Source organism: Bos grunniens, chromosome 10 (assembly GCF_055505025.1).
Source record: "Bos grunniens cultivar Pamir isolate PY7600 chromosome 10, Bosgru_T2T1.0, whole genome shotgun sequence".
In the NCBI taxonomy this organism is placed as follows: Eukaryota; Metazoa; Chordata; class Mammalia; order Artiodactyla; family Bovidae; genus Bos; species Bos grunniens.
The window spans coordinates 36,178,971-36,204,122 of NC_141174.1; the positions used below are offsets into that span (position 1 = coordinate 36,178,971).

General features: G+C 46.6%; 1 protein-coding gene across 3 annotated transcripts in view; it reads right to left on the minus strand.

The window, feature by feature from the left end:
- The window catches only part of SAMD4A (sterile alpha motif domain containing 4A), a 222,222-nt gene that overhangs the window by 29,749 nt on the left and 167,321 nt on the right, over positions 1 to 25,152 (minus strand). For 2 of the 3 annotated variants that reach the window (XM_086320604.1, XM_086320606.1), the window contains 3 exons: positions 21,553 to 21,816; positions 9,985 to 10,094; positions 7,722 to 7,808 (listed from right to left, as the gene is read on the minus strand). In XM_086320604.1, coding sequence (XP_086176730.1) covers positions 7,722 to 7,808; positions 9,985 to 10,094; positions 21,553 to 21,816 — 461 coding nt within the window. The remainder of the gene's footprint in view (positions 1 to 7,721; positions 7,809 to 9,984; positions 10,095 to 21,552; positions 21,817 to 25,152) is intronic. The other variant, XM_086320605.1, reaches the window with a different exon arrangement.

Below are 25,152 nucleotides of genomic sequence, written 5' to 3' on the forward strand. Positions count from 1 at the left end.
AAAGAGTGCTCCAGGCAGAGGGCACAGCGGGGGCAAAGGCACTGAGGTGGGAGCCTTGAGCATGTGAAAAACAGCAAGGAGGCCTGAGCTGGAGCAGAGAGGAGCGGGGGTGGGGTGGGACGTGAAGTCCAAGGAGCCACAGGGCCTGAGTGGAGAGGAGTCAAGTCAGCAGGCTGGGGTAGGGGTGCGAGAATGTCTTCTACATGAGATGAGAAGTCAGGGAAGGTTCTGAGCAGGGGAGTGACATGTTTCAGAAGGATCATTCTAGAGAAAAATAAGTATTTTACACAAACAAACATATACATACATATTGAATATACACTATAGAGGCAGACCTTGGAGATACTGCAAGTTTGGTTCCAGATCACTACATAAAGTACCACTCATTTTTTTTGGTTTCCCGGTGCCTATAAAAGTTATGTTTACACCACACTATACAGTCGACTGGGCTTCCCAGGTGGTGCTGGTGGTAAAGAACCCGCCTGCCAATGCAGGAGACTTAAGAGTCCCAGGTTCAACCCCTGGGTCAGGAAGATCCCCTGGAGCAGGGCATGGCAATCCACTCCAGTATTCTTGCCTGGAGAATCCCATGGACAGAGGAGCCTGACGGGCTACAGTCCATAGTGGCGCAAAGAGTCGGACATGACTGAAGCAACTTAGCACACAGCACATATAGTCTATTAAGTGTGCCACAGCATTATGTCTAAAAGGACCAATGTCCATACCTTAATTAAAAAATGTTTCATTGCTAAATAGTGCTAGCCATGATCTGAGTCTTCAACGAGTTATAATCTTTTCACAATAGTAACATCAAATATCACTAATCACAGATCACCATACCAAGTATCATAATAATGAGAATGTTTGAAATACGATGAGAATTACCAAAACGTGACAAAGACACATGAAGTGAGCAAATGCTGTTTGGAAAATGGGGCCAAAAGGCTTGTTAAACTCAGGGCTGCCACAAACCTTTGATTTGTTAAAAAAAAAAAAAAAAGGCAGTATGTGTGAAGTGTAATAAAATGAGGTATGCCTATAATGTATATAATTGTATGTAATATATCCATGACTTTATATAATGAAATTGAATCCGTCTACCCATACAGTTTGATATCCTGGGCATTATTTATTAGAAAAAGCAGTGAAAGTTGATTCTGATGGACACCTATCAGTCAGATGCTCACAGAGGCGCAGAACAGGCTCAGATGCTTGGGGATGGTGGTCTGGGGCTGGGGGTCTCCCTGGTGTAGGGGGTGTGCCCTGCTCTCTGCCACAGTGCTGCCCAGTGATTATGCAGCAAACCTCTCCCTAGGACCCAGGAAGGACCTTGACAATCAGGGCCCTGATTACTAATGAAGTATTTAATCTTCTGAGAGCCCAGAATAGCAAGAACATAATTTTAAAAGCCTGAAGCATGAGTACCAGCCCGTTCCTGGGATCCTCTCTTATCAAGAAAAATTGCTCAATGATGTCAAGCAACACAAGCTGATGGGACACGATCATTTCTGCACCCAGATCTCCCATCAATCAGTTAGAAAGAGGAAATCTGAGGACGCAGGCCTGTTTCAATTCTGGGCACCAAAACACCGACAGCCCGCCCGGTTGCTGGCGGGAACTTGCTTTGTGTGGGGGGGTTGGAAGCAGAGCCTGAATTGTGCCTCGGCCTAGTTGGCACCCCAGGATTCCGAGGGAACTGAAATGCTAAGTAGCCACCAGAATTGTCTCAAACCTGGCCAGGGCCACTCTCCAGTCTATTTTAGGGGAGAGAATCCATTTTCCTTTTAAAGAAGTGGACTTTGCAGAGCCTACACCCTTCCTTCTCAACCTGGCAGAAAGGGGCATGGTAAGACCTGCCTGCAGCCTGTGCCCACAAGCTCAATGCCTGAGTCAGGATGCTCCTGGTCAGTCCCAGTTTTCCTGATGCTGGGCTGGACCGGCCCTTTGCAAAGTCTGATGCTGTCACATGACTGGTCCCTTGACTTCTGACATGGTTTCAGGGCAGGACCCATAGAGGCAAGCTAGCTAACCCAGGCCAAGAGAGCCCCTGCTGCCTTTTCTGATCAAACTACATGCCAACCAGACGAGCCCTGCCTCTAGGTTCTCCAGTTCCTGCCAGCACCTGGGGGTGGGGGGTTCTGACCTCCTTGTCCACCCTGACTGAGGAGGGGAAGGGAAATGAGACGGAGGGGGTGAGGCTGCCCCTTGGGAGGGGGCTGGGCAGACAGAGCTGGCAGGCTCCTCTGGGTGATCACATGCACCCCTGTTGTGCCAGCCCATGTGGCAGTACCACTGAGAAGAGCAAATGTGTGCCTGTGACTCAACTGCTACCAACCTTGCCTGCTCTTGACACGTGGTGTGAAGGCTTCTGCAGTTACTCAGTGATGGGGGCGGAGATGTGGGTTCTGCTAAGAGCTGAACTCCTTCAAACCGGGCATGTATACTTGTTCCAAGTTCAAATCTTATGTGACGCTACTGGGGACACCCACACCCAAAAGGAAACCCATAAATATAGTGAATAATGTCGGATACTTTCTGAGAATATCACAATCAGGAATCATGCTTAGCTTGGTCTTTTGCTTTGACCTAAAGCCACTGTCTCAGAGACAACCCCTGGCTTATGACCAGTAGGCAGTAGCTCTGCTGATGCCAGCCTCCGGGAGGCACACTATGACCATCAGGTTGCATTTCTGACTCTTTAGAGTGAATTTGGGCCCAGGCAGAAAAGGAATCTAGCTCAATCCAGTGCCCTCGACTGGCTGAGGGACCCAACTTCCATGCTGACAAAGACAGGGGATCAACCCAAGTCTCTATGGATCCTTTGTATCGTAAATATAACTCTGCGTTAGGAACTCAGAGAGGCAAACATGAGCACAAAGCAGCACAGCTGCCCTTTAACTACTGTGCGGAACAGAGGTGAGAGCAGAGTAGGAAGGCTGGACCCTCCTACACTGCAGTCGGTCAGGCAGATGCAGCTTGGGGCCGACAAGGAGGAAGGTGCTCCATCCTGACTGTCCCAGGCTTCCTGGCCTGGCTTTCTTAGGTCTTGGAGGAGGACTGGTTCAGAGCCTCTCTCGGGGCTTGTAACAGCCACAGGGTGCAAATCATCTGGAAAATGGCAGGTGGTGGCATCCCCAGCACTTATGCAGCATCCCACTGCCCCATCCTTCTCTCTGTGTGAGACAGACTGGACCCTTCACCCAGCAGACAGCACTCCTGCGTCTACTTAACTCCATCCTCTCTATGGGCTGGGCGCTGTCAGACACTGGGGGTCTAAAAAGGACGACAGAATCCTCACCCTAAGATGCTTATGGCTCCCGGGATGGACCCATACATTGTGAGGATGCTGCTAGGATGGGAGCGGCGGGGGTGGCGGGAACACAGAGGTGAGTATGTGTCTCCTTTCTCCAAGCCAGGTTCCCAAGCTCAGAGAACGGTCAGTTTCACAGTTTGGGAGTCAACTGAAAAAAGACAGTAAATAAAAGCACATGGGTGTGAGAGCTGGAGTATAAAGAAAGCTGAGTGCTGAAGAACTGATGCTTTTGAACTGTGGTGTTGGAGAAGACTCTTGAGAATCCCTTGGACAGCAAGGAGATTAAACCACTCCATCCTAAAGGAAATCAGTCCTGAATATTCATTGGAAGGACTGATGCTGAAGCTGAAGCTCCAATACTTTGGACACCTGATGCAAAGAGCTGACTCATTTGAAAAGACCCCGATGCTGGGAAAGATTGAAGGCGAGAGGAAAAGGGGACAACAGAGGATGAGATGGTTGGATGGCATCACCAACTCAATGGACATGAGTTTGAGTAAACTCCGGGAGTTGGTGATGGACAGGGAGGCCTGGCATGCTAGGGTCCATGGGGTCGCAAATAGTCGGACACGACTGAGTGGCTGAACTGAACTGAACTGAAACGCACATGGAAACATTTTCACTATTAAAGATAAATGCTGGAAAATCTGCCCCAGTGACCCTTCTAATCTTACCTTTCCCACCAAACATCTTGAGAAGTCTGCACTGCCTCACCCCAAGGCCTCAGTACCATTCATACACTCCAGTTCTTGGGTTCCTGCTTCCCCTCCCATCTCCCTGAAACCCTTTTGCATCAGGGCTATCAGGGAACTGCTGGTGGCCAGTTCCGGGGAGCAGTGTTCAGTCCTCATCAGGTGTGACACATCCATGGCTCCTGATGGGACAGTCCCTCTTTAACCCTCCCACCCTCTGGGGCCTGTCACTGGTCCCTCCATGTCCTCTGGTGCTCCCCATCTAGGGTCCATCCTCAGCTCTTATCACTCATCACACAATTCTGGCCATTTACACATAAACGACCCACAACGGAGTCTTTCAAACCCTTGTGGGCTCTAGACTTGTTCTCTGGGCCACTGACTTGCTACTTTCAGCGGGGTGTCCCAAGGTATTACAGACGCCACCCATCAAGCTCAACCCCATTTCTTTCACATTAGTGAACTGAAGTGAAGTCGCTCAGTTGTGTCCAACTCTTTGAGACCCTATGGACTGTGGCCTACCAGGCTCCTCTGTCTATGGGATTTTCCAGGCAAGAGTGCTGGAGTGGGTTGTCATTTCCTTCTCCAGGGGACCTTCCCGACCCAGGGATTGAACCCGGGTCTCCCACATTGTACGCAGACGATTTACCGTCTGAGCCACGAGGGAAGTCCTTTCACAGTAGTAACTCCTCCTTTATTTTTGGTTCCCAAATGGTATGACACCCACGCCTGCACTTCCTGCCAATGCCCAGACTCCTGCTAAGTGACTCTCTTATTCTTCTCCTTGGTCGTGGCCCCCACCCTGGCTCAGGGCCCGTTCTCCACCAACACCAGCACCGATGCCCGTCTGCTCTCTGTCCTCACCGCAGTGGAGTCCTCTGTTTCATCCCAGGAAGACACCCCCACCGGCCTCAGGGATGGTGCTGATCACGCTGGGCTGTGACAGCATCACCACACGTCTACCTGTGGCACCTCGTGTCCCCAGCTCTCCGGGGGTGGGGACTTCGAATTCCTCACGGTTTGCCTCCAGTGAGGACGGGGGAGATCGAGTCCAAGGCAGCTGCTTAGTAAGTGTTCAGTAACTGAGTGGAGGTGCTCTAGACATAGAGCTTATCTGCAGCAGCTGCTGATTATGAACTAGCCACGGGCGGGGCCCCAGCCATCTCCTTAGAAATCTCAGGGTTCTGTGTGACATAAGAATGCCACTGGAAGCAAGAACATGACGACAGCGGTTCCAACAGCATAGTCAGTTGAGGATGTCTGGGAATGCCAGAGAAATGGCTAATGGGAGCCTGTTGCTGGTGGCCTATGTGGGAACAGGTTACTGACAGCCCTCTCCCTGAAAAGCAGAAGAGATGCGGATTCCAGAGAAGAGGGAACAACAGAGCTGAGGCTGAGTCCTCAGTGGACACTGAGGTTCACTCCCACCCCCAGGCCGTCAGCTCCTAACGGGACAAGCTTGCAGGTGTCTAAACTCAGGTGGTTCTCAGGCAAGCCTGAAATGGTGGTCCACCACCTTCCTCCTCAAAGAAGTCACACCAAATAAACTCATCATGCTTTCCTCTTGGCCAGTAGTTTCTTTCAGATTCTGTGCTACATTTGTCATCTTTTTTAACATGCCCAATCCAGTGGTCCAGGGAGAAAGCCTTCTTTTTTTTTTGTGGAGTCAATATTATTCTAGGTGTGAAATACAGGACATAGTGTCACCGAATTATCAAAGGCTAGACAGAAAGTCAGTGGCGTATGAGGGCCACCCAAACCACCTTGCTGCCCTTGTTTCCACGTGCTGGTTCGGCCCAGCACTACCAGAGGTGGAGCCGACAGCAGCCGTCTCTGTCTCCCAGGTGGGTGCATGACCCTCAGTGACAGAGGATGTGAATGAGTTCTTGAAGGAAGCTCCAGAAATAAGAGCAGAAAACACCACTCTCTAACCATAATCTTAGCAATCGAATCCTTCTGCAAAATCCTTCTGCAAAAATCCTTCTACAAAATCCTTCTGTGCTTTTTAACAGATGAGAAAATTGGCCTATTGAATACTTCCCAAAAGAGAAGTTATATAGAAATGGCAATAAACACTCTGTTAGATGAATGCCTTGGTAAAGGAGTTGGTGTAAAATTAAGAACAACAGTAACTTCAGGTTCAGTTGGGCAGGTCACTTGTCATTTGTGACTCACTATAATTAAGAACAGGTCTTTCATCATGGGAGTACCCGTAAGTAGCCTCTGTCTATCCATCCAGAGGTTTTAAAAGCCATCTTCCTTATAAAGTTACAGATGCATATTCTATAACTATATATTACTTTGTATTTTATATGATATTCATTGGGCTTCCCTGGTGGCCCAGACAGTACAGAATCTGCCTGCAATGCAGGAGATCCGGGATCAATCCCAGGGTTGGGAAGATCCCCTGAAGAAGAGAATAGCAACCCACTGCAGTATTTTTGCCTGGAGAATCCCATGGACAGAGGAGCCTGATGGGCTACAGTCCATGGAGTCTCAAAGAGTTGGATATGACTGAGCGACTAATGATTCATTAATATTCATTAAGCATAATTTTATATGTTGTATGTAAACATATACACACACAGATCTTTGTGAATAAGTTAAAAAATTTCCACTACACTGCGATGTTTCTGTGCTCCAAAATTTGCTTTAGCCTCACCTGCCTTAGTTCTTTGATTCCTTTCAAAGGCACCCTGGGATTTCTAGAAGGGGTTACAACTCAAGCTCTGCAAGCAGCAAATACCTTCCCACTCACCACTCCCAACAGCAACGCACAAGGATCTCCCCACTGGGGCTGTGGCAGCACCAGCTTACAAGGTCTGTTCTTTTTTGGATCTTAAAAAAAAATAAGTCGCTCAGTTGTGTCCAACTCTCTGTGACCCCGTGGACTGTAGCCTGCTAGGCTCCTCTGTCCATGGAATTCTTCAGACAAGAATACTGCAGTGGGTAGCTTTTGGACCTCAGATGAAGTCATAGAGCCACCATGTCCTAAAAATGACATTCACACTAGGTTGACACCCAGATACAAAGGCAAGAAGAAAACATACTTGGGCAGCAAACAAAAAGAGCAGATGAACAGCAGATGAATTGCTTTTAACGATGGAATAAACGCTTTTTCAGCATTTTGCATTTTTGAGACAGCTCCTTTCAGAGTCACAGGGACCCATTCTGGTAAGTTAATGTCTGAAATTATTCTCCGGAGAGTCTAGTACGTCCATCCACCAAAAGACTGCGATCTCTCCGTGGAAGCCAGGGGTTAACCTGTGGGTGTCTGCCGTGCTGTGGGCAGCTTTTCTCAAAGTCAGATCCTTCCCTGGGTGGACAGCGGGACTGAGGCTCATCTGTTTGTTTCCTATACTCATGTGTCAAAATTTCAGCCTCTGATTGTGGGCTGAACACCTCCTTAATCACTACAAATGTATAAAAGGCAGAAATGAATGTATGTAAAACATTTCCTGAGAGCTACGGGAGGGCCAGTCTCCAGGGGCCTGGACCCAAGGCTTAGGTACACTTAAGCGGTCAGGTTCCGTAGAAGCGTGTATAACCAGGAGATGAACTTCAAAACCATTTCATTTTTTCTGACTGTGGTAAGGAAACAACCTGTTGCTCTCTGTAAGGCCTGCTGACGACACTTTCAACTGAGAATATAATTTCCCTTGACCCATTTTCCTACCATGAAGGTAGAAATGGCCCATCACCTGGTGATAACTTACCCTTTCCAAAGACTTCAGGAGATTTTGTCTCTCTTTGAGCTTCTGAATACTGATGACAATTTTGTGTCTTGCACCTTTGGTAACATTCTGTAATGAAGTAAAAGTTAGATTTAAAAACATATTTTTAGGCATCAGCTTAGAGATTCTTGGAAGCTATATAGTACATTACTGTCTTCTTGGTTCCCATGTGTGTACAGGTTAGTAAATAGACATTCGTCTCTCTCTTCAACATCCACTGTCATCAACCTCTTACTAAATGTTGTAACTCCTCAATATCCATTATTGTCAAGCTCTTCTTACTAAATATTTGAACTCCAGCTGACCACACACGTGCTTGTGTCTTTTCCCTGTGACCTTTAGGAGAGCAAGAAACAGCCAATCATCCCACCCAGCATGAAATTTCTTCATAGTCTTCAAACATCATTTTTAAGTCACACACTCTTTCCTTGTGTCCAGGTTTTATCGTTTCAGTCCCTTCCAGTTTCCCTGAAGGTTCCAATCCCATACAGAGATATGCGTTGCTTTCTCAAAGCTTTTCTATGTTTACCCATCTCGAGGAGATATGAAATCCAGTTCAATTCTCATCTGGTGTCAGACAATACAGGCTGGTTTTTATCAGTCTGTAGGCCCTCCTAAGTCTCCACAAGGAAAATCAGAATAGAGAACTTAAATCTGTAATAATGCAGTCCTCACTTCAGGTAGAAGATTGGGATTCACAGTTAGGATTATGGATTGTATCTTAATAAACTGTGTAGTGGCGAAGAGCCCTAGGATTCAGTTAAACATATGTTGACTAGAAAGACTGAAGATTTCCAAATAGAAGGTTCTTTCTCAAATCAGATCTGTAATATAAACTTCTGATGATTTTCTGCAAAGATTCATAAAATTTCCCTTAAAGGTGGAAAAGATGAAAACACCAGAGGTGTTGCCTTTACTGAGGAAAATTAAGACTCTAGTGATATCTAAATCCATCTTTAAGATGAAACACTGGGAGCATATTTAGCCTTGACTTTCAGTTCACGTGAATTTTTACTCTGAAAAGTTTGTGCTGGCCTCGGGCTTTGCCCTCTATGTCAATTATTTCTTGTTTTTTCCTCAAGTTGACCAAGTGATGACTGAAAAAATTTTTTTTTCAACTTTGACCCAAACACAAGAATGCTCTTAGAAGCAGTTCTCATCAATCCTGAGGATCTCAAGGAGCGATCGAGATAAAAAGCAGTGGGAGAAGCCTTAGGAAGTTGAAATTAGGGCTTTTCATTCTCTGAGAATGTGCAGTGACTTTGGGCTTTGTCTTACATCTCAATACTGGTATTCAGCCAGGCCTGCAAAGGTTAACTGCGGGTACTGAATATGCAATGGGAATTCAGGATCTGCTGGGAGGCCTACGTCCAGACCAGCCATGCCCCAACTGGTACAATCTCCTCTTCCTGCAGGGGAAATACTATTAGCCCGTTCAGACGATTAATTCTCTCAAATCACCGCTCAAAGGAAACTGAGGTCAAGTTGAAAATGCAAATAGCATTTTAAACAAGGGAAACAAAGACATTGGTCAGATCTATTTGCTCAAGCACAGCAGGGTAGGAAACATGCTTAGTTTCAGGGGTTCTGTTGACTGGCCTGGCCTTCTGCATCCACAGAAGGAAGGAGGAACTTGCCCTTTTATGGCACACAGCAGGGGACTGCCATCTGAGACCTGGGGTAATGTTATTCAGTGTGGTTACAAAATATTTTGTACAACTTTCTCCGTTCGAATTAAGATCAGTCTGAATGTGTTTTTGAGCAACTTCTGGGGAAGCTCTGACTCAGGACCTGGTGCTTCTGCTTCCTAACTACTGGAAGTTAGCTGATTTGTGACTAAGATTGAAAAATTCACAACCAATCTGTCATCCTCCAACCCAGCACTGGCCAAGCAGACAGAGTGGGTGGGCAATGAAAACAAAAGCAGGGACACAGACTCTTGGAGGTCTTGGTCAATGCTGTTTCTTCTGATTCCTCCCTGGCACCCTAGGAGTGTACATCTAGGTTATTTTTTTTTTTCATAACACTCTTACTCAGCCTCACTTGTCCTGTGGTTACCCATTTGTCTTCCATCTTGTACTGGAGCCTGAAGGCAAGAACCCAGCCTTACCATGTGATGCTGGCTCTCACCTGGCAGTTCCTAGAACAAGGCAAGCTACTAGGTGGGTACAGGTATGGGGCCAGACAAGGTTTGCCTTAGACTTGAATGCAAGGTTCCACCTGGGGCACCTTCCCGTGTACGTACCTGAGCCTCCAGCTGGCACTCAGTGAGGGCCATCATCTCCTCGTAGGTCATCTGGGAGAAGAGTGCGGCATATTTGTGCAGGCGGAGGCTTTTTAACCAGGCTGGAACATCTGTGATGCACGATGTGCAGGACATGGGGAGAGAAATTGAGAGGGAAAGAGAGGAGATGACCAGAGATGTGGGAAGAGAGAAAAGGAAAGAAGATGGTGGTCAGAGAAAAGGAAAGGGAAAAAAAAAATCATCTGTATGTTACTCATTGTTTCATTTTGGCAGCAAATTACCAACTTAGAAGGCTTGGTCTAGTTCTGATATTCCCACTGTTGGGCTCTCTTACTTTGTTTTATACCCGGGGGCCCCTGGGCTTCAGAGCACACAGAAATTCCTTAAAATTACATTCCAATTCGTGAGTATATAGGTGGTTTTCTGGGAGGAGGGTCATCCACAGCTTCTATAGGATTCTCAAAGGGGTTCATAACCCCCCAGATGGCAAGGATTCACTGCTTTAGTCAGACTACTTCATTGTTGGTTTAGAAAGAACTGACTTAGAATGTTAAACTACATACGATGATCTTTATCCTCGAGATAATTTCTTTCTAGGTTTAATGCAGATCCCCATATGCTGTTTCCACTGCTTTCACAGTGATAGGGAAAATAAAACAAGCAAACCAGGCAGGGGTGACCATGGGTGGAGGCACTGTCATTAGCCTGATCATTCTTCTGCCTTCCTAGACCCTAGTGGGAATCAGGGCATCCAGGACTCTAAACTACCACACTGTGTGTGTTGGGGAGGGGGTAGCTTTGCTGACCATTTCTTCAAGCTAAGGCATATGTCTGAAATTGTCCTTGACCTTCTCCTTGAATGTCAACCCAATATCAGGACTTGAAGGTCCAAAGATTGCCTAGACTATGGAATAATGGGAATTCCAAAGCACATCTGAAATAAGTCTCATGTTTGGGATTCTACAATTAGGAAAATTAAATAATAACTGTATTGAAAATCCACAGGAGAATTATTACCTTTCTAAGTACAACCAAAACAAAGCACTTGCTCATATTTTTTTAAGCCAGGGTTTTTCAGCAATAGGATCTTTGAGAAGTCTCTAGAATCATCTTCCCCCATCCCTGACTTATTCTACAGATGACAAAATTAAGTCATTACATCTAGATCACAGGGCAAGTATGTGGTGAAATGGGGACTAGAGCCAGGTTGCCAGATTCCCAGGTTTTTCCTATACTGTATCATCTTTTGTAGAATGAGGACCAATAACCCATCAATGGGAAGGCTGAATAAACAGTAACTTAAAGTCCTCTGAAATGCTGAAGCACTGGGGAATTCAAGCTTTCTGTGAATTATTACCCATTACTAACCATGTTGATTGCAAGATACTGTCTATTGCTAAGTGCTTTATTCTGAGGCACTGACAGAGACCATAAACACTACAAAATTAGTAGGAACCTTCTAATTTTTTAATGTTTAAAGTAGTCAACTGGAATTAATTGAAGAGGCCTGGCCTACTCTGAAATCAGACCCTGCCTCCTGGGTGAACTGAATCTAGAATATTACCACCTGAAACTCAAAAGATAAAGTGGGAGAAAGTGGGTGGCCTGGTGAGGTTACTTTTTGATTTGCAGTAATACAAAGGCCAAAGAAGAGGAATTTCTGGAGAAACAGAATTGGATATCCAATGGCATTTTAAGAAAAGACTCAGTTCAGGCAAAAAAAATCACTGATTCTGTGCTTCGAGGCCCTTCATTCTACTGTGACAAGTAGAGACTCCCACTGGGACCATCACTAACCATAAACAAACAGGGCTTCCTGAGATACATAGTACCAATCCCTGATATCCTCCTCAACTCAAACTGTGGTTGGATCAAGAGTCCAGGGCATTCGCTTCCCTCATGTGATATCCTGGACCTCTTTGACTAGACTTGATTCTCTGCCATGTTTTTGTTGTAAAACAATGCTAATACTTCCAGGGAGTGGGCAACAAATAGATTGAGCTTCAGCTTTAGGCCACCATCGTGTTACTGTTTGGTCATCGGGTTTCATGTTTGCTGTTTACATCTTTGAAAGGCCCCAAGCAGCTGTTCAGAAAACTCAGGGATCACGATTCAAAGAAGTCTGGGTAACCCAATGCCACACTTGGGTACAATCTGCCACAAAAGAGTATGGAGCAAGTTCATGGGCTACATTGTCACTGGATGCCCTACAACTTAATTATGCAAAACCCACTGATGATAAGACAAATAGAATCCCGAGCTACTAAATCATGTTGCAAACTGGTTGCTATATAAGCCAAGATGACAATATGGTGTTTTAAGAGTTGGGTACAAATCTAGGTGTGGCAAATCTCAGTCCAATCAGTGCTCATTTTTTTCTAGAAAAGTATTTTGACAACTAGAGTTTTCCTGGTTAGAGGGATGAAGAGCCTGCCTCACTCATTTAATCAAAATATAGGTCACTGGGAATCATTTTCCCAGAAAAGGTTCCTATACAACTTCAGAACATGGTGAGTTAGACCTTCCTGAAGAGTTATTCTTGGATTTGTTCCAAGGAAATACAAGCTCTTCTTGGCCATATGTCCCTTGGGCAGGCATGCTGACTTGCTTCTAGAGGGTCAGTTCCTAGCTCAGTGCTGTGTGCCCTCTCCTCCTACAGCGTGAACTGATGAACAAAGAAGAGGAAATTCCAGCTCTTAAGAACGTAGCCTACTAACCTCTGCTCCCCACCCCACCCCCCCGACTCTGGTTGGTGGTGAGGCACCTTCCTTTTCCAGGGATTAAAACAAAACTCCATTAAGAGAGAAACAAACCAGAGAACTGAGTGCCTTGACCATTTCACTCCTCTGAAGCCAGGAATTCCAACGACTTGGGAGGCTAGATTCCGTAAGATGTCGGCCAGGGACAAACTCTAAAATCTCAGGTCCTTTCCCACGGTCCAGATGCTACATGGTTGGATGCAAAGCTGAGAACTAGCTAACTTAACCCCAGACCTTCTTTTCTTATTCTGCAAAGCTGTGGCTATGGTTGGAGGACATGTACAAACAGGGGTGTTTCCTGGAGCGGTGGATACGTGATTGAAAGCATGCATGCCTCTGGGCTCCTGCCTCTGGCTGGCACACAGTCATTTAGCTTCATCTGGGCTGTTTCTGATGGCCAAGCCAATGGACAAGCCAATTCTCTTATGCAGTGTGAGAAAGATAAAGATGCTTTTACTATATGCTGACTTCCTTGCCAAGTCTGGGCATCCTGATATCTGCTCATTCAACATTTACTAAACGCCTGTTATAGGGGCCAGGCATGTCCCTGCCATCAAGGAGTTTTTAATCCAAAAAGAAAGGCAAACTTAAAAAAAAAAAGTATAAAAGTTGCAAGACAAGTGCTAACTCTACTCAAAGTTCTGGGGGATGGGCACAGAATGACAGGCATTTGGGTTGGCCTTGGGGAGTGAGGGGCAGCTTCACAGTAGCATTAGTCCTGGACTCACTGGGCAGACCATAATGAGGAAGCCATCTCAGGAAGCAGGAGCAGTAGCATAAGCGAAGCTGAGATCCAAGAGAGCATTCCAGGCCAAGCAAAGGCTTAGGTGAATGCTAGAAAAGAGCTTAGACACCAGGTGGGACAAACAGGCAGGGGCCAGATGACTCGGATTTGTAACGCCAAAACTAGGAAAGTTGACCTATGCTTGGGTGATGGAGGAACTGCTGAAATCTGAGCAATAGAGGCACAATAAGATGCGTATGTGAGATCAGGGAAGGCTGTTGATGTCAAGGCAGGGCTGGAGAATGTGCGAGTGGAGGTCAGGGGATAAATCCAAGCCCTCCGAGATGGCTGGGGAGGGCAGTGGAGAAGGAAAAGATGTAAATCCACAGCCCTTGAATATCAAGGAAGAACAGGGAGTGAGGGAGAGAAAGGAGCCTAAGACAGTTCCTGAGTCAGGTTTGGTGGGAAAGTACAGGGGAGCAGCTGGTCTGGGGTGAGAGGAGAGAGACGGGGAATGCCACGCTAGGTCAGCGGAGGGTCATCCTTCGAGCCATCCAGATGGAGACGACAAGTGATCAAGGTCTCTGAAGAGGAGGCTGCGCTGGGAGCCACTTCCCTCATCAGTAGCACATGGCAGTTGCTTCAGCCACAGACATGGGTGAGATCCTCAGGGAAGAAGGGAGAGCCCAGGGGAAGCCCTGGAAGCACTGGGCCCTTAGAGGAAGGTGTGGGAAGAGAAGCCCGTGAAGGAAACTGACAAGAGAAGGGCAAAGGGAAGGAGGATTTTGGGAGAAAATGGCACCATCCATTTGCAGACCACCGTGCCACAGGGTCCACCCTTATGAAGCTCCTCCAGATGTTGCTGCCGTCCGTAGTGGTTTATCTTCTCTGGGCCATTTTTGATAATAGTACTTCACCTATCTTTCATACGCTCTCTCTACCTCTTGGTCTTCACCAATGGGATCAAGTTTCCAATTACACTGATTTCTGTTTACCTTTTAGAGTTTGTATAAATCAGCCACAGAGAGGCTTTGTGGTGCACACAACAGCTTATACAGAATCTGGGCTGCTTTGCTCAAATACCTCCTGCTGGAATACTATTCAAGTCAACAGGCTGGTGCAGTATGTATCCAACAAACAAGGAGACCCAGCAAGAGAGAAAGATGGAAGTGATACTGCAGAAGAACCCACTATGGGGAGCGATATAAAAGGCAGGGAGTAAGGCATCCCTGGAAGAGAACCATGAACCATCACACCCTCATTTTCCATAAGAAGCTTCACTGTGGTGGTCCTGGAAACCGCAATGGAAGAGCAGCTCCCATTGGCCACAGAAAGCCAGGCTAGTCGCAAACTCCCTCCTTCTCTCCAAGACCTGACTGCATCCTCGGTCTCTGAGGGACGGAAGAACCAACTTAAGAGGAAAAAAGGACTAATCCTTCAGTGTTGAAGTCAGAAGGAAAACACATCTTTCAAAAATGAAGAACAGAAGTCTAGCAGCACCAGCAAGATAATTAGAGCCCGTATGTATTTTTGACTAGAGCAGAATGAATAATCCTACTCTGTTCCAGTAGTAGGAGGTTAGTCGCTTAGTCGTGCCTGACTCTTTGTGACCCCATGGACTGTAGCTAACCAGGCTCCTCTGTCCATGGAAATCTCCAAGCAAGAATACTGGAGTGGGTAGCCATCCCTTGCTCCACGGATCTTTCTGACCCAGGGATTGAACCCAGGTCTCTTGCATTGCATGCAGATTCTTCACTGTTTGGGTTACGAGGGAAGCCATATTCTGTTCCAGGCTCTGAGCAAAAGAAAGAAGCCTCCTTGGTCTCTGGTCCCTGTGAAGCTGAGAGGGGGCTACACCATCCTGGACATGTCCATGGTGGCTTCTGGCTTCCATGCTGGTGGGGAGCACGTGTGGGTCTTGGAAGGCAAAGAGATGGCTGAGTTTGGGTAGAATAACCACTTTGAAGGGTTAGGTACAAAGAGAGGGTCTCACTTTTTCGCAGTTTCCATTGGCTATGACATTCATAAGTGGTGTTCTACTCTCAGCCTGCTTTTGCATCAGTAGCAGCTGGGTTCCACCTTGAAAGCTGTGCTTGAAGTACTTCAGCAGAAGACACACATTTGGTTAAGGAATAGTGGTAGTCTCACGACTGTTAGAATTTGGGGGAATCCTGGGGATTTGCTTTTCAAAGACATCAGGGCTTCTCAGCCTATCTGAGAAGAGGCAGCACAAGTCTGAGCCCATTAGGACCTAACCACAAAGGTCGTATGCTGGCATTTGGAAATAAAGTGAAGTAAATTTACTAAATCCTGGCCTTTAAGTTAGATGAATTCAAGACAGCGTCTAGAAAGTCAGCTTTCAGAAAATAGTAACTTGTTCCCATGACAGCCGTGCTGAAAAGTGTCCCAGCCACACACGGGGCTATGTCACTCCCTCTCTGTCACTCACACCCTTATGACCCTCAGAAACTGGATTCACAACCTTTCTTACAAAGGTTCCTGACAGGTTCCTTTGTCTTACAAAAATCACACTTCTCAATATATATTTTTGTCTAATCTCATTCTAAGATAGGCAGAAGTTCAAAGTTCTACATTTCAAAAATAACTCAAAACCCCAAAGGAGCTATTTCAGAATAGGCAATATATTTCCTTTGCGATGGAGAAAAAATATTATATAAGTTTCATTGAAGAAAGATTCTTTAGAAAAGAAAAACGGAGCCTATTTTCAGAGTCACTGATCCCCTCCACTCTTAACTGCTATGTTTCTATCAAGGTTACTGGAACCAAAGCTTTCCACTTTACCTTTATCATGTCTATATACAAACAGTGTAAGTTTCAATTACCCCTATATTTTTATACTAACAAAATGCCACACCTCCTAAGTACACCAGCCAGTGTTAATTTGTAATGGTGAGGCTGAAGCTCACATCAAGAGAAGCAGACCCCACCCCCACCTCTACCCCTCTCACACACTGACAACTGCAATGACAGAATCTTGGAGCTTCTAGGGAGCCTAAATCTTTCTTTTTGGCTGCACCCAATGGCATATGGGACCTTAGTTCCCTGACCGTGGATCAAATCTGCGCCCCACTGGCCTGGAAGTGCAGAGTCTTAACCACTGGACCACCAGGGAAGTCCATTAGAAGCCTAAATCTACGGGACTTAGCCAGAAGTCCTAAATCCACCTCACTAGTCTAAATCTACTTCGCTAGCCAGAAGCCTAGTGAATCCCCCTGTGAACTACACACAGGGAGGCAGAATGCTTAAACTGTGCAGGGGAGGAGAGGAGCTGGGGCTCTTGGAGAGACTGGGCCAGGGCAGAGCATGATGCAGCGTGGCCCTGGTTGGCACGCCTCCACTGGACTCTTCCACAGGTGCCCAACTCAGCCTGCTCCACTCCATCCCCTCGGCCTGTTTCTTTTTCCTATTAACCATTTGCTATTGATGATACCATGGGCTACCCAGATGTCCCAGGCAAAAAGCTGGGCATCGTCCTCAATTCCTCCCGCTCTATCCATCCCTGTCTACGTTCAATCAGCGCCATTCAATTCAGAGCTCTCTCTAGTCTACTTATTGAAGACCCCATGAACACACTCCTTTTGTCTCCTCTGCTCGGCTTGGTCCAAATTCATTTTTCTCCTTGGTTATCGAAAAACCTCCCACCTCTCAGTTGGCCTCCAAATCCAGAATTCCCTCCCCATCCTCTACCTTGATACAATTCCCACTCTTCCTTTCAGGTCCTATTTCTAACATGTATATCTAAATAGGTCATTTCTGCTGCTACATTCCTTCAATGTCAGGATAAAAGCTCCAATCTTTTGCAAAGCCTAGCATCTGGCTTTTCCCTCTCCCAAGATTGTGTTCCCATGTGCCCTCAAGCCATCAGATGATGCACTTGGTCAAGCTGTCTCATAACCACGCTTTCAGGCATACTGTTCCCTCTGCACAGAATGCCCTTCCCTCACCTTATATATTTGGCTAATCTGTAATCCTGCTCCCAGCTGAGGCTCCAGGCCTCTCCCTCTCCAGGAACTTTCCTTGACTCCCCTCCACTTGAATCAGGGCCCTCCTTGCTGCCTGCCTCAATCCACGGCGAGCCTCCGAGACAAAATATTTTCACAGCTGTGCACATGCACTGGACCCCTCACGTTATAGCGAGCCCCTTGAGGCAGGAACCACCTCCTTCACCTCTGTCTCTCCAATAACTAGTCCAAAGCCTCTCTCAGCAAGTGCTCAAGAAAGGCAGCTGACTTGATGAGGACAAAAATGAAACCTGTTAACCAGCCTTTCTTCCTTGTCTCTTTTTCCATTGAACAGTCACATCGCTCAGCAACAGCCCTGGACTTTAAAGTCTCTAGGTGCTGGGTTTACACAAAATTTCGAAAGATATGATGCTAATAGGAGGGGCACATGTGCTTCTTCCACCAATGAAATTCTCCATTTCGTTTTCTTGGAAGGGTGTGGTTTTTTTTCCCCCTTCTTGGCCACCTGAAGGCTTTGTGTGAGGGAAGGGTAGAGAGCACATTAGATTCATGTGATACAGAGGAAGAGAAGAACATAATTGAGTATCAACCTAGAATCAAGAATCTTTCCCCTGAGATAAGTAAGTCACAATCAAGTGTTCACAAGGAATAAGGAGAACTGAATTTAGAAACCACAATCAGCGTATTCAGTCCAAACATGTATAACCAGTAGCCTCTGTGAGGCATGTTAAAGGGGAAACTTTTATATTCCCATTCAGAGTTCCACTTCTGTTCATTAATTTCTAGTTGAGTAGCTGATCCCATGGTTCCCTGAGCCTGAGATATTAGTCTGAGATCCCTACTGCCAGGGACATCCACTCTGTGCCTTGGAGCTGACTTAAATCTTCAGGAAGGCTATTCACTATAAAAGGAAAAACAAAGCAAAGCGGGCAGATGATGTTAATCCTCTGAGAGCAGGAGCTGATCTACTTGTGAGAGAACTTAGTGACAAACCCTGGCAGGGAACGCTGACACCAAGACAAAAAGAGAGATAGATGTTTCTGAAAAAATAAAAAGAGAAGGAATGCTGGGCCCTGAGCTGTATTTCCCACTCCTGACCCAAGAGGCACATTCCTAAGGGACAGTGTGTAGCCAAACCTGGCTCATCTGTCTGGATGGAAAGGAAGGCTAGGATGAACACAGCGTTTCAGCAAGGTATGCACAGCTGCTGGCAAGAAAGATGAATTCACACTAAATTAAGCTCAATTACGGGAATTTTTGTTCTTTTCCCAAGGTGTGGGGTGAGGGCTGACATGCATCCCCTAGAGATCTGGAACTCCTCCAGATTCTACTACAGATTCCATGTTGTTCTCGTAAGCTGGGCGTTTAAAGAGTAGGAAAATAGCAATCAGATGATGGCATCCTGAGATGGACCAGAATGGGGCTTTAAAAGGCCGGCACTCCTGCCAAAGGGCCCGGTCACAGAAAGGAAGAGACGAGGATCCAAGAGGAAGAGCTGGCTCTCTTTAAAGGCACTTCATTTGATTTCAGATTTCATTTCTCAGAAAAATACAAATTAATTTGGAAATTGAACCCGGCGTCTGCTCTGGGACAGGGGAATTGAATGACATACTCTTAGGGTAGGCTGTAAGGGCTGCTTCTGTGCTCTCCTGGGAGGCCATTCTGAGCAGCATCTGGTGGCAGGAGTCCCCAGGGGGGTGGCCTTTGAGGGAAGATGGCACCAGGTGTGGTGGGGAGGGGCATTCGTGGGGCACAAACACTGGTCCCAACCCTCTGGGATGATGCTGTTTTCAGGTGTGGATGTTTCTACAGCTTGACTTATCAGTGGAACCGCAAATATACTTTTTCCATACATAGAACGTTTCATCCTTTATCATGTTCCTTCAAATAGGTGTTTCTATTTAATTTGCTAAGAACTTTATCCTGTGAATCCCATGCAATTCTTTGGGACAGGGACAGTTCAATAAGTCAGCAGAAGGTGGATATACACAGAAGAGTGTCCTCTGTTTAGTCCCGTCACCAAATAGCACGTTTCTGACCACACGTCTTGGGCCTATGAAGAAAATCTTGGATATAAAGTCTTGTCTGCATCACCTTCTGATCAAAGAAGCTCTAAGGGACAATTTGCACCAGTTTTAAAGGAAGGAATCGAATAAGCTGATACGTGGGAAGTTCCTTGAACTTTGGAATATTTTGGCTCTCACTCTTAAACAGGGATAGGACATTGATTCCATCTTTCTCTCCTTCATGTGAGTAGTGACTTTCTCATCTCCAAAAGTCAGCATGCAATGGGCAAACCTTCACCTGCTCTGAGAGAATGTCTAAAGTATACAGAGAGCTTCAGAATAAAACACAAATAATGAAAGATAACAGAGAAAAGAAAGGCAAAGGAAAAAAGAAAGAAAAGATAATGAAGCTCCTGTAAGCAGACGGTGAATACAGTGTCCTGGGGAACAAGGACTTCCCACAAGACCCTCTAAGCCCTTCAACAGGAAGGCCAGGCCTCCTTCCCATGGTTACCAGTTAGAACCTCACATCCACTGTCTTGGAAACCATTCGTCCAGACACCCCACTTGTCCAGACACCCAACTTCACTTGGAAAGAAGCAAGTCCAGAGAAACACTGGCTCCACCCTTCTTGGTCCAAGCATGGCTGAGCCATCCCTGCTCCCCATGCCCTGGGGCCCAGCAGCTGGAGCACAGAACTAAAAAATAGGTTTTGGGAGGTCTCCAAAATTATGACACATTCCCCTGAAAACTATGAAAGAGATATAAAAGAGGACACACATCCCCTCCCTGCCAAAAGGGGCCATTGCTTCTGAGGCCTGTTAAACACCTTCGAATGACCCATTTGTATCACCTGAGAGAGGAAAATATCAAGACGAGTCCCAACCACTCTGGACACTCAGGACAGCATCCATCACGGATGGCGCTGGGATGAGAGGATGCTAGGCTGAGCAGCTGGGAGGGACGGATGCTCCAGGAAAGTGGCTTCACATCAGGTTCATTTCCCCTGGTTGACAGGCTCCATATTCAGCCTCAGGCTCACTTACAACCAGCACCCGGTGAGTAGTGGGCATCTCTCTGTGCCACGCTTCTGTGGTGGGGAGGGGGCTCAGTCCCCAGCCTCCTGTGTCAACACTAATCCTTCTCAAGGGAAAGATCAGAAACAGCACAACCTCAGGATTGTGTACACCATCAATGAGGGTGCTCTCAGAGCCTCCTGTCAGCATCGCAGTCCCAGGGGCACGACTAGCTCTTGTTTCTCCATCTAAAATTGTTATTAGTGTGTCTCTGACGAGCATCTTTCCCTGAGGCCTTCCCAGCCCTTGAAAAACTTGCATCTAAAAATACAGAATGTGTGTATCCTCTTTGAACCTACCATGGATAATTTGGAAATCTCTATCTCTCGATGAGTATCTTTAGAAAAGGAGAGATTTACAGGGCAATGTAGGAACATTTATTGATGCTGCACAAAAGGCCTTTATCACCTGTATGCAAATCCGTTATCAGCCTTAAAACACTGTCACCAAGTCTCAGTGTTATTTTTTTCACATCCCTTCAACAGATGCAGAGAAAAGGGTTTGCAGGTTTCTCTGGATATCAAAGGGAAAGGGAGAGAGGAAAGGAGGCACCAGTACGATTCTACACTAAGAGAGATTTTAAAAAAAGATCCTGTGGTTTGTTTTGCTAAATTATTGACGATTCCCTGGCCAGAGCAGTGAGGTAGAAGGCTGGAGCAGATCAACGTCTGTACAGACAGGGCAGACCAAGGAACGGATGTGCAAACAGTAGATGCTATCACCGCCAGCTGTGACTCATTTAATTGTCTGCAAGTCACTGCATTCAGAAAAAAAAATAAAAAGGAAAAAGGAGGGCGTTGACCTCTCCTGCTCTTCCCAGGTTTTGGCAAGCAGCCCTGGAAGGGGAATCCGAGCCCTTTCCGCCACGGTCAACCCCAGAGCTCGGCAAGGGAGGGGCCTCCCATCAGCCCGGGGAGGGGCGGGCTCCTTCCTCCTGGCTGACTACCTCTCTCCTCACCCTTCTGACTCCAAATCAAGGGAGGGGCTCTGTTGCCGGTGGTTTCTCGTTTTGTCACTCACCTTTCATACCACTACCTTCTTCTTGGAATGTGTTACGAGCAGTGGTCTGATCTTCTAAGTGTTCACTCCCACCACTTCCTGAAGAGGCTACACTGCTTTGTGGAGACAGGGGGGCATGATCGGATGGGAGGCACTGGGGTCCTCTAGCTCGTAAGTCCTCATGAGACATCCATCCATGTCCTAGAGGCTGGTTTGGCACATTCATGGGTGGGGTAAGGGACACAGATCGTTTCAAAGGGCTGTGGTGTGCCTGGCCTGAGAGAACTGGAAAAAAACAAAAATAAAATGAAATAGGTTATTCCCCCACCTTTAGCCTGGGCCACAGAAGAACCCACAGTACCTCTTAACCCTGAGAGATGGCGCTGTCTGATCGCTGCATCCGGGGTCATGGGGTGGCTCTCCCTTTGGGGTGGTTAAAAAGGATGCTGTCTGTACCTTTGGGTGAGTTGGGCTCTCTAAGGAGGCTACACCTATAAGGCCCACACTTGTGACCTTCACCTCTATAGGTCGGGATCTGTTTTCAGTTCTAACTGTAGAAATCAGGATTCGGAGCAGTATACCCAAAAATCAGGTGAGGATTGACAGCCTGGCAAAGTAGCGATCTGCCAAGATGGAAAAGAACATGTCCTGGCCAGTTTTTTTTGGTGGGGCAGGGAGGGGGGGACCACGCAAAACCGGACATGACCCACGTCATTACGGTGGACTTTCTGGAAGGGGAGGGCAGACCACTCATCGTTGGCAATCTTGGCTGGGCTGAACTAGCAGAAGTGGACTAGTCAGTCCTTCCAACCAGGAATCAGGGGACCTGTCACCTCTGAAAGGGGTGCAGGCACAACAAGGGCCCTGAGACTAACAGGGACCTCAGGGTATGCGACACGGCAGCCGTGTGTGAAAGGGCCGATTCTCTCCCTTGGCTTCGCAGGTTAATGCCAGACTTTACATGAGAACACTTCCAGGTAACAAGGCTTTCATTCAGAAGCCAGTGGGGTGCTCTCCATAAGCCGGGAACAGTTTTCTCCAGCATGTGCAGCCCTTCCGCACAGCGGGCAACATCTGTGTAGCCCCCATTTTTAATTTCTTTTCCAGAAAACCAGGAAAAAGCAACAAAACTCACATATAACTAGTCAAATTAAATTGAGGTCATTCAAGGGAGGGATTTAACCAAAATCAACGCTGAGGGAGCCGACGTTACCCTTGGTTGGTTTTTCTGGGTGTGTAAAGTGACAGCTTTACAAAATAAGTCTATTCATAACTTTCTCTCTGTGCTGGCCCCTGACAGGTCCAGTTTATTTTGACTGCTGCAGTGCTAACATGGAATCGAGCCACATGCATTTTTAAACATTTTTCAGGGAAGCCATTAAGTTCCATGTAGGGCTCTATCCCCTCCAATGAGGTATGATATTTACTCTCCCAAGTCCGGACTAGCACTGCTTTGCTGGCATTAATCCTTCTCTGTTTTTTAGCCAGCAGACTTGACATCCCAGTGTGAGAAGTTCTGCTTTCTGTTAAACTGCATTTCTGGTGGGGCAGAATCCACATAAAGACGTGAACAGCAGGCTTTCTTGCCCCCACTTAAAAACATAAAGACCAGAGCCAAAGGCTGAGCATTTGCAAAAAGTGTGTTTGAGACAGTAGTGGTGTGGGGAGGCTGCTCATGGTCAGTTGGCATTAACCAGGCCGGAGAGCAATGGAGTTCACACCCCTGCTGTCCATATTTCTGTTTGGCTTCATGTTGCCAGAAGCGCAGCCTTGTGTGTGAAAGAAGGGCCAGAAACTTCTTTATTAACAAAAAAAGGGAGGAAAAAAAGGGAGCTGCCAATTTTACTACCTGTAACCTGAGAAACTGGGTAGATTCTATCAAAGGCAAGGGATTATCATCTAACTTAAAAATATGCAAAGGGAACATTTTTTATTTTTGGATTCTAACAGGCTAAAACAGCTTGCATTTCCACTGAATAGACTAAGGAAGAAGCTCTTTAAAAAGGCTCCCTGCAAAATGCATTGCTACCTGGTTGGATCCGAATTAGCAATAGAAAAAGAAAAAAAATAATAATAAAAAAAGCAGAATAAGAAAAAATAAAAAATAAAAAGGAAGCAGCAGCAAAAATGAAGACAGAAGCCAATAGGAAGAAAAGCCAGACATCCAGAAAATTCATTTCATGCCTGTCTAAGTATTTATACAAAATTGAGCGGACTTGTTCAGGGCTGCCCCAAGTGATGGGACTTTCCAGCTTAGATGTCTTTGCTTCCTGGTACCTCTGCAACCATTTCAGAATATCTGGTGGGTGCTCTGAATGGCGCTAGCCAGGTGGGCCCAGAGTGGAAAGGGGGGCTCCTCTTCACAGCCAGGATTAGAGTGAGCCCCAAACCATAAAAGCAGACCTTTCCCAAAGAGACACACACCCAGAGCTGATGGAACCCTTAGCACCCTACTTGGTTACAGGCAATAACAAATCCATCACCATGAGTGTGATAACACTGCTAAGAGAGTCCGCATCCTTGGATGCAGAGAACAATACCACACACAAGTAGCAGTTGAATTCCAGTATTAGATGAAGCCAATTTGCTTCTTTCCACCAAAAGTTTTCTTAAAATTCATGTTAGCTCCCCACTGATGAGCATCCTTGCGGAGGCTGTCAGTGTCCAGGGAATTCACTAGATGTTTACCTAACTTGCTGGGACTTATAGGGATTCATTCATAAAAACCTAGACCCATTTCCTCATATGCCCCTGGCTTGACTGAGGTCATAGAGGATATGGCATGAATTTGGTCTCTGCCTCTTGGGCTTCCCTTGTGGCTCAGCTGGTAAAGAATCTGCCCACAGTGTGGGAGACCTGGGTTCGATCCCTCGGTTGGGAAGATCCCCTGGAGAAGGAATTCTCCAATATTCTGGCCTGAAGAATTTCATGGACTGCATAGTTCATGGGTTCACAAAGAGTCAGACACGGCTGAGTGACTTTCACTCTAATAAAAATCAGTTATACCTGAGGTACCAGGGCTTTTCCCCAGGGACTCTCTACCTAAGGCCTCACTGGGTCTGTATCAGAAAGACTCCTATAGCTGGCATCAAAGTCAGAAATGTCCCCTTAGGAGTGAACCTGCTGTAGCAACAAGCAAAATGTCTCCCATTAAGCTTCTGCTTTGCAGAGAGGGCCAAGGATTTAGAGTCAGGGGTGACACACACTGACATGAAAGCCAAGTTGTGCATGGCAAATGCCTCATTTCTCCAAAGGGGACTTTGGGAAGGCGGCTGGAGCAGGTGACAGGTGACCTGCCCACGGGGGTACTTCGGGGTGAAGACAGATCTTTTGGTGGAGCAAATAGTGACCACAAAGCCAAATTTGGTGTTACTCATGTGCTGGGGGCCTTTGTTTGCCATAAATTAGCAGAGGAAAGAATAAATGCAGTGGACAGAGAGAGTGTAAGACCACAGACTGCACAGCGGTGATGTGATGAATAGGCGGTCAAGGGCAGATGGTGCATGGCTGTCCCGTCGCTCCATTTTCTTTTCGACCAAAAGTATTCATCTGAAGTGGTGTTACATAGAGGAAGAATGGATATTCAGGTGAAAATAAATGAGTAAAAGTCCTTTTCCTACA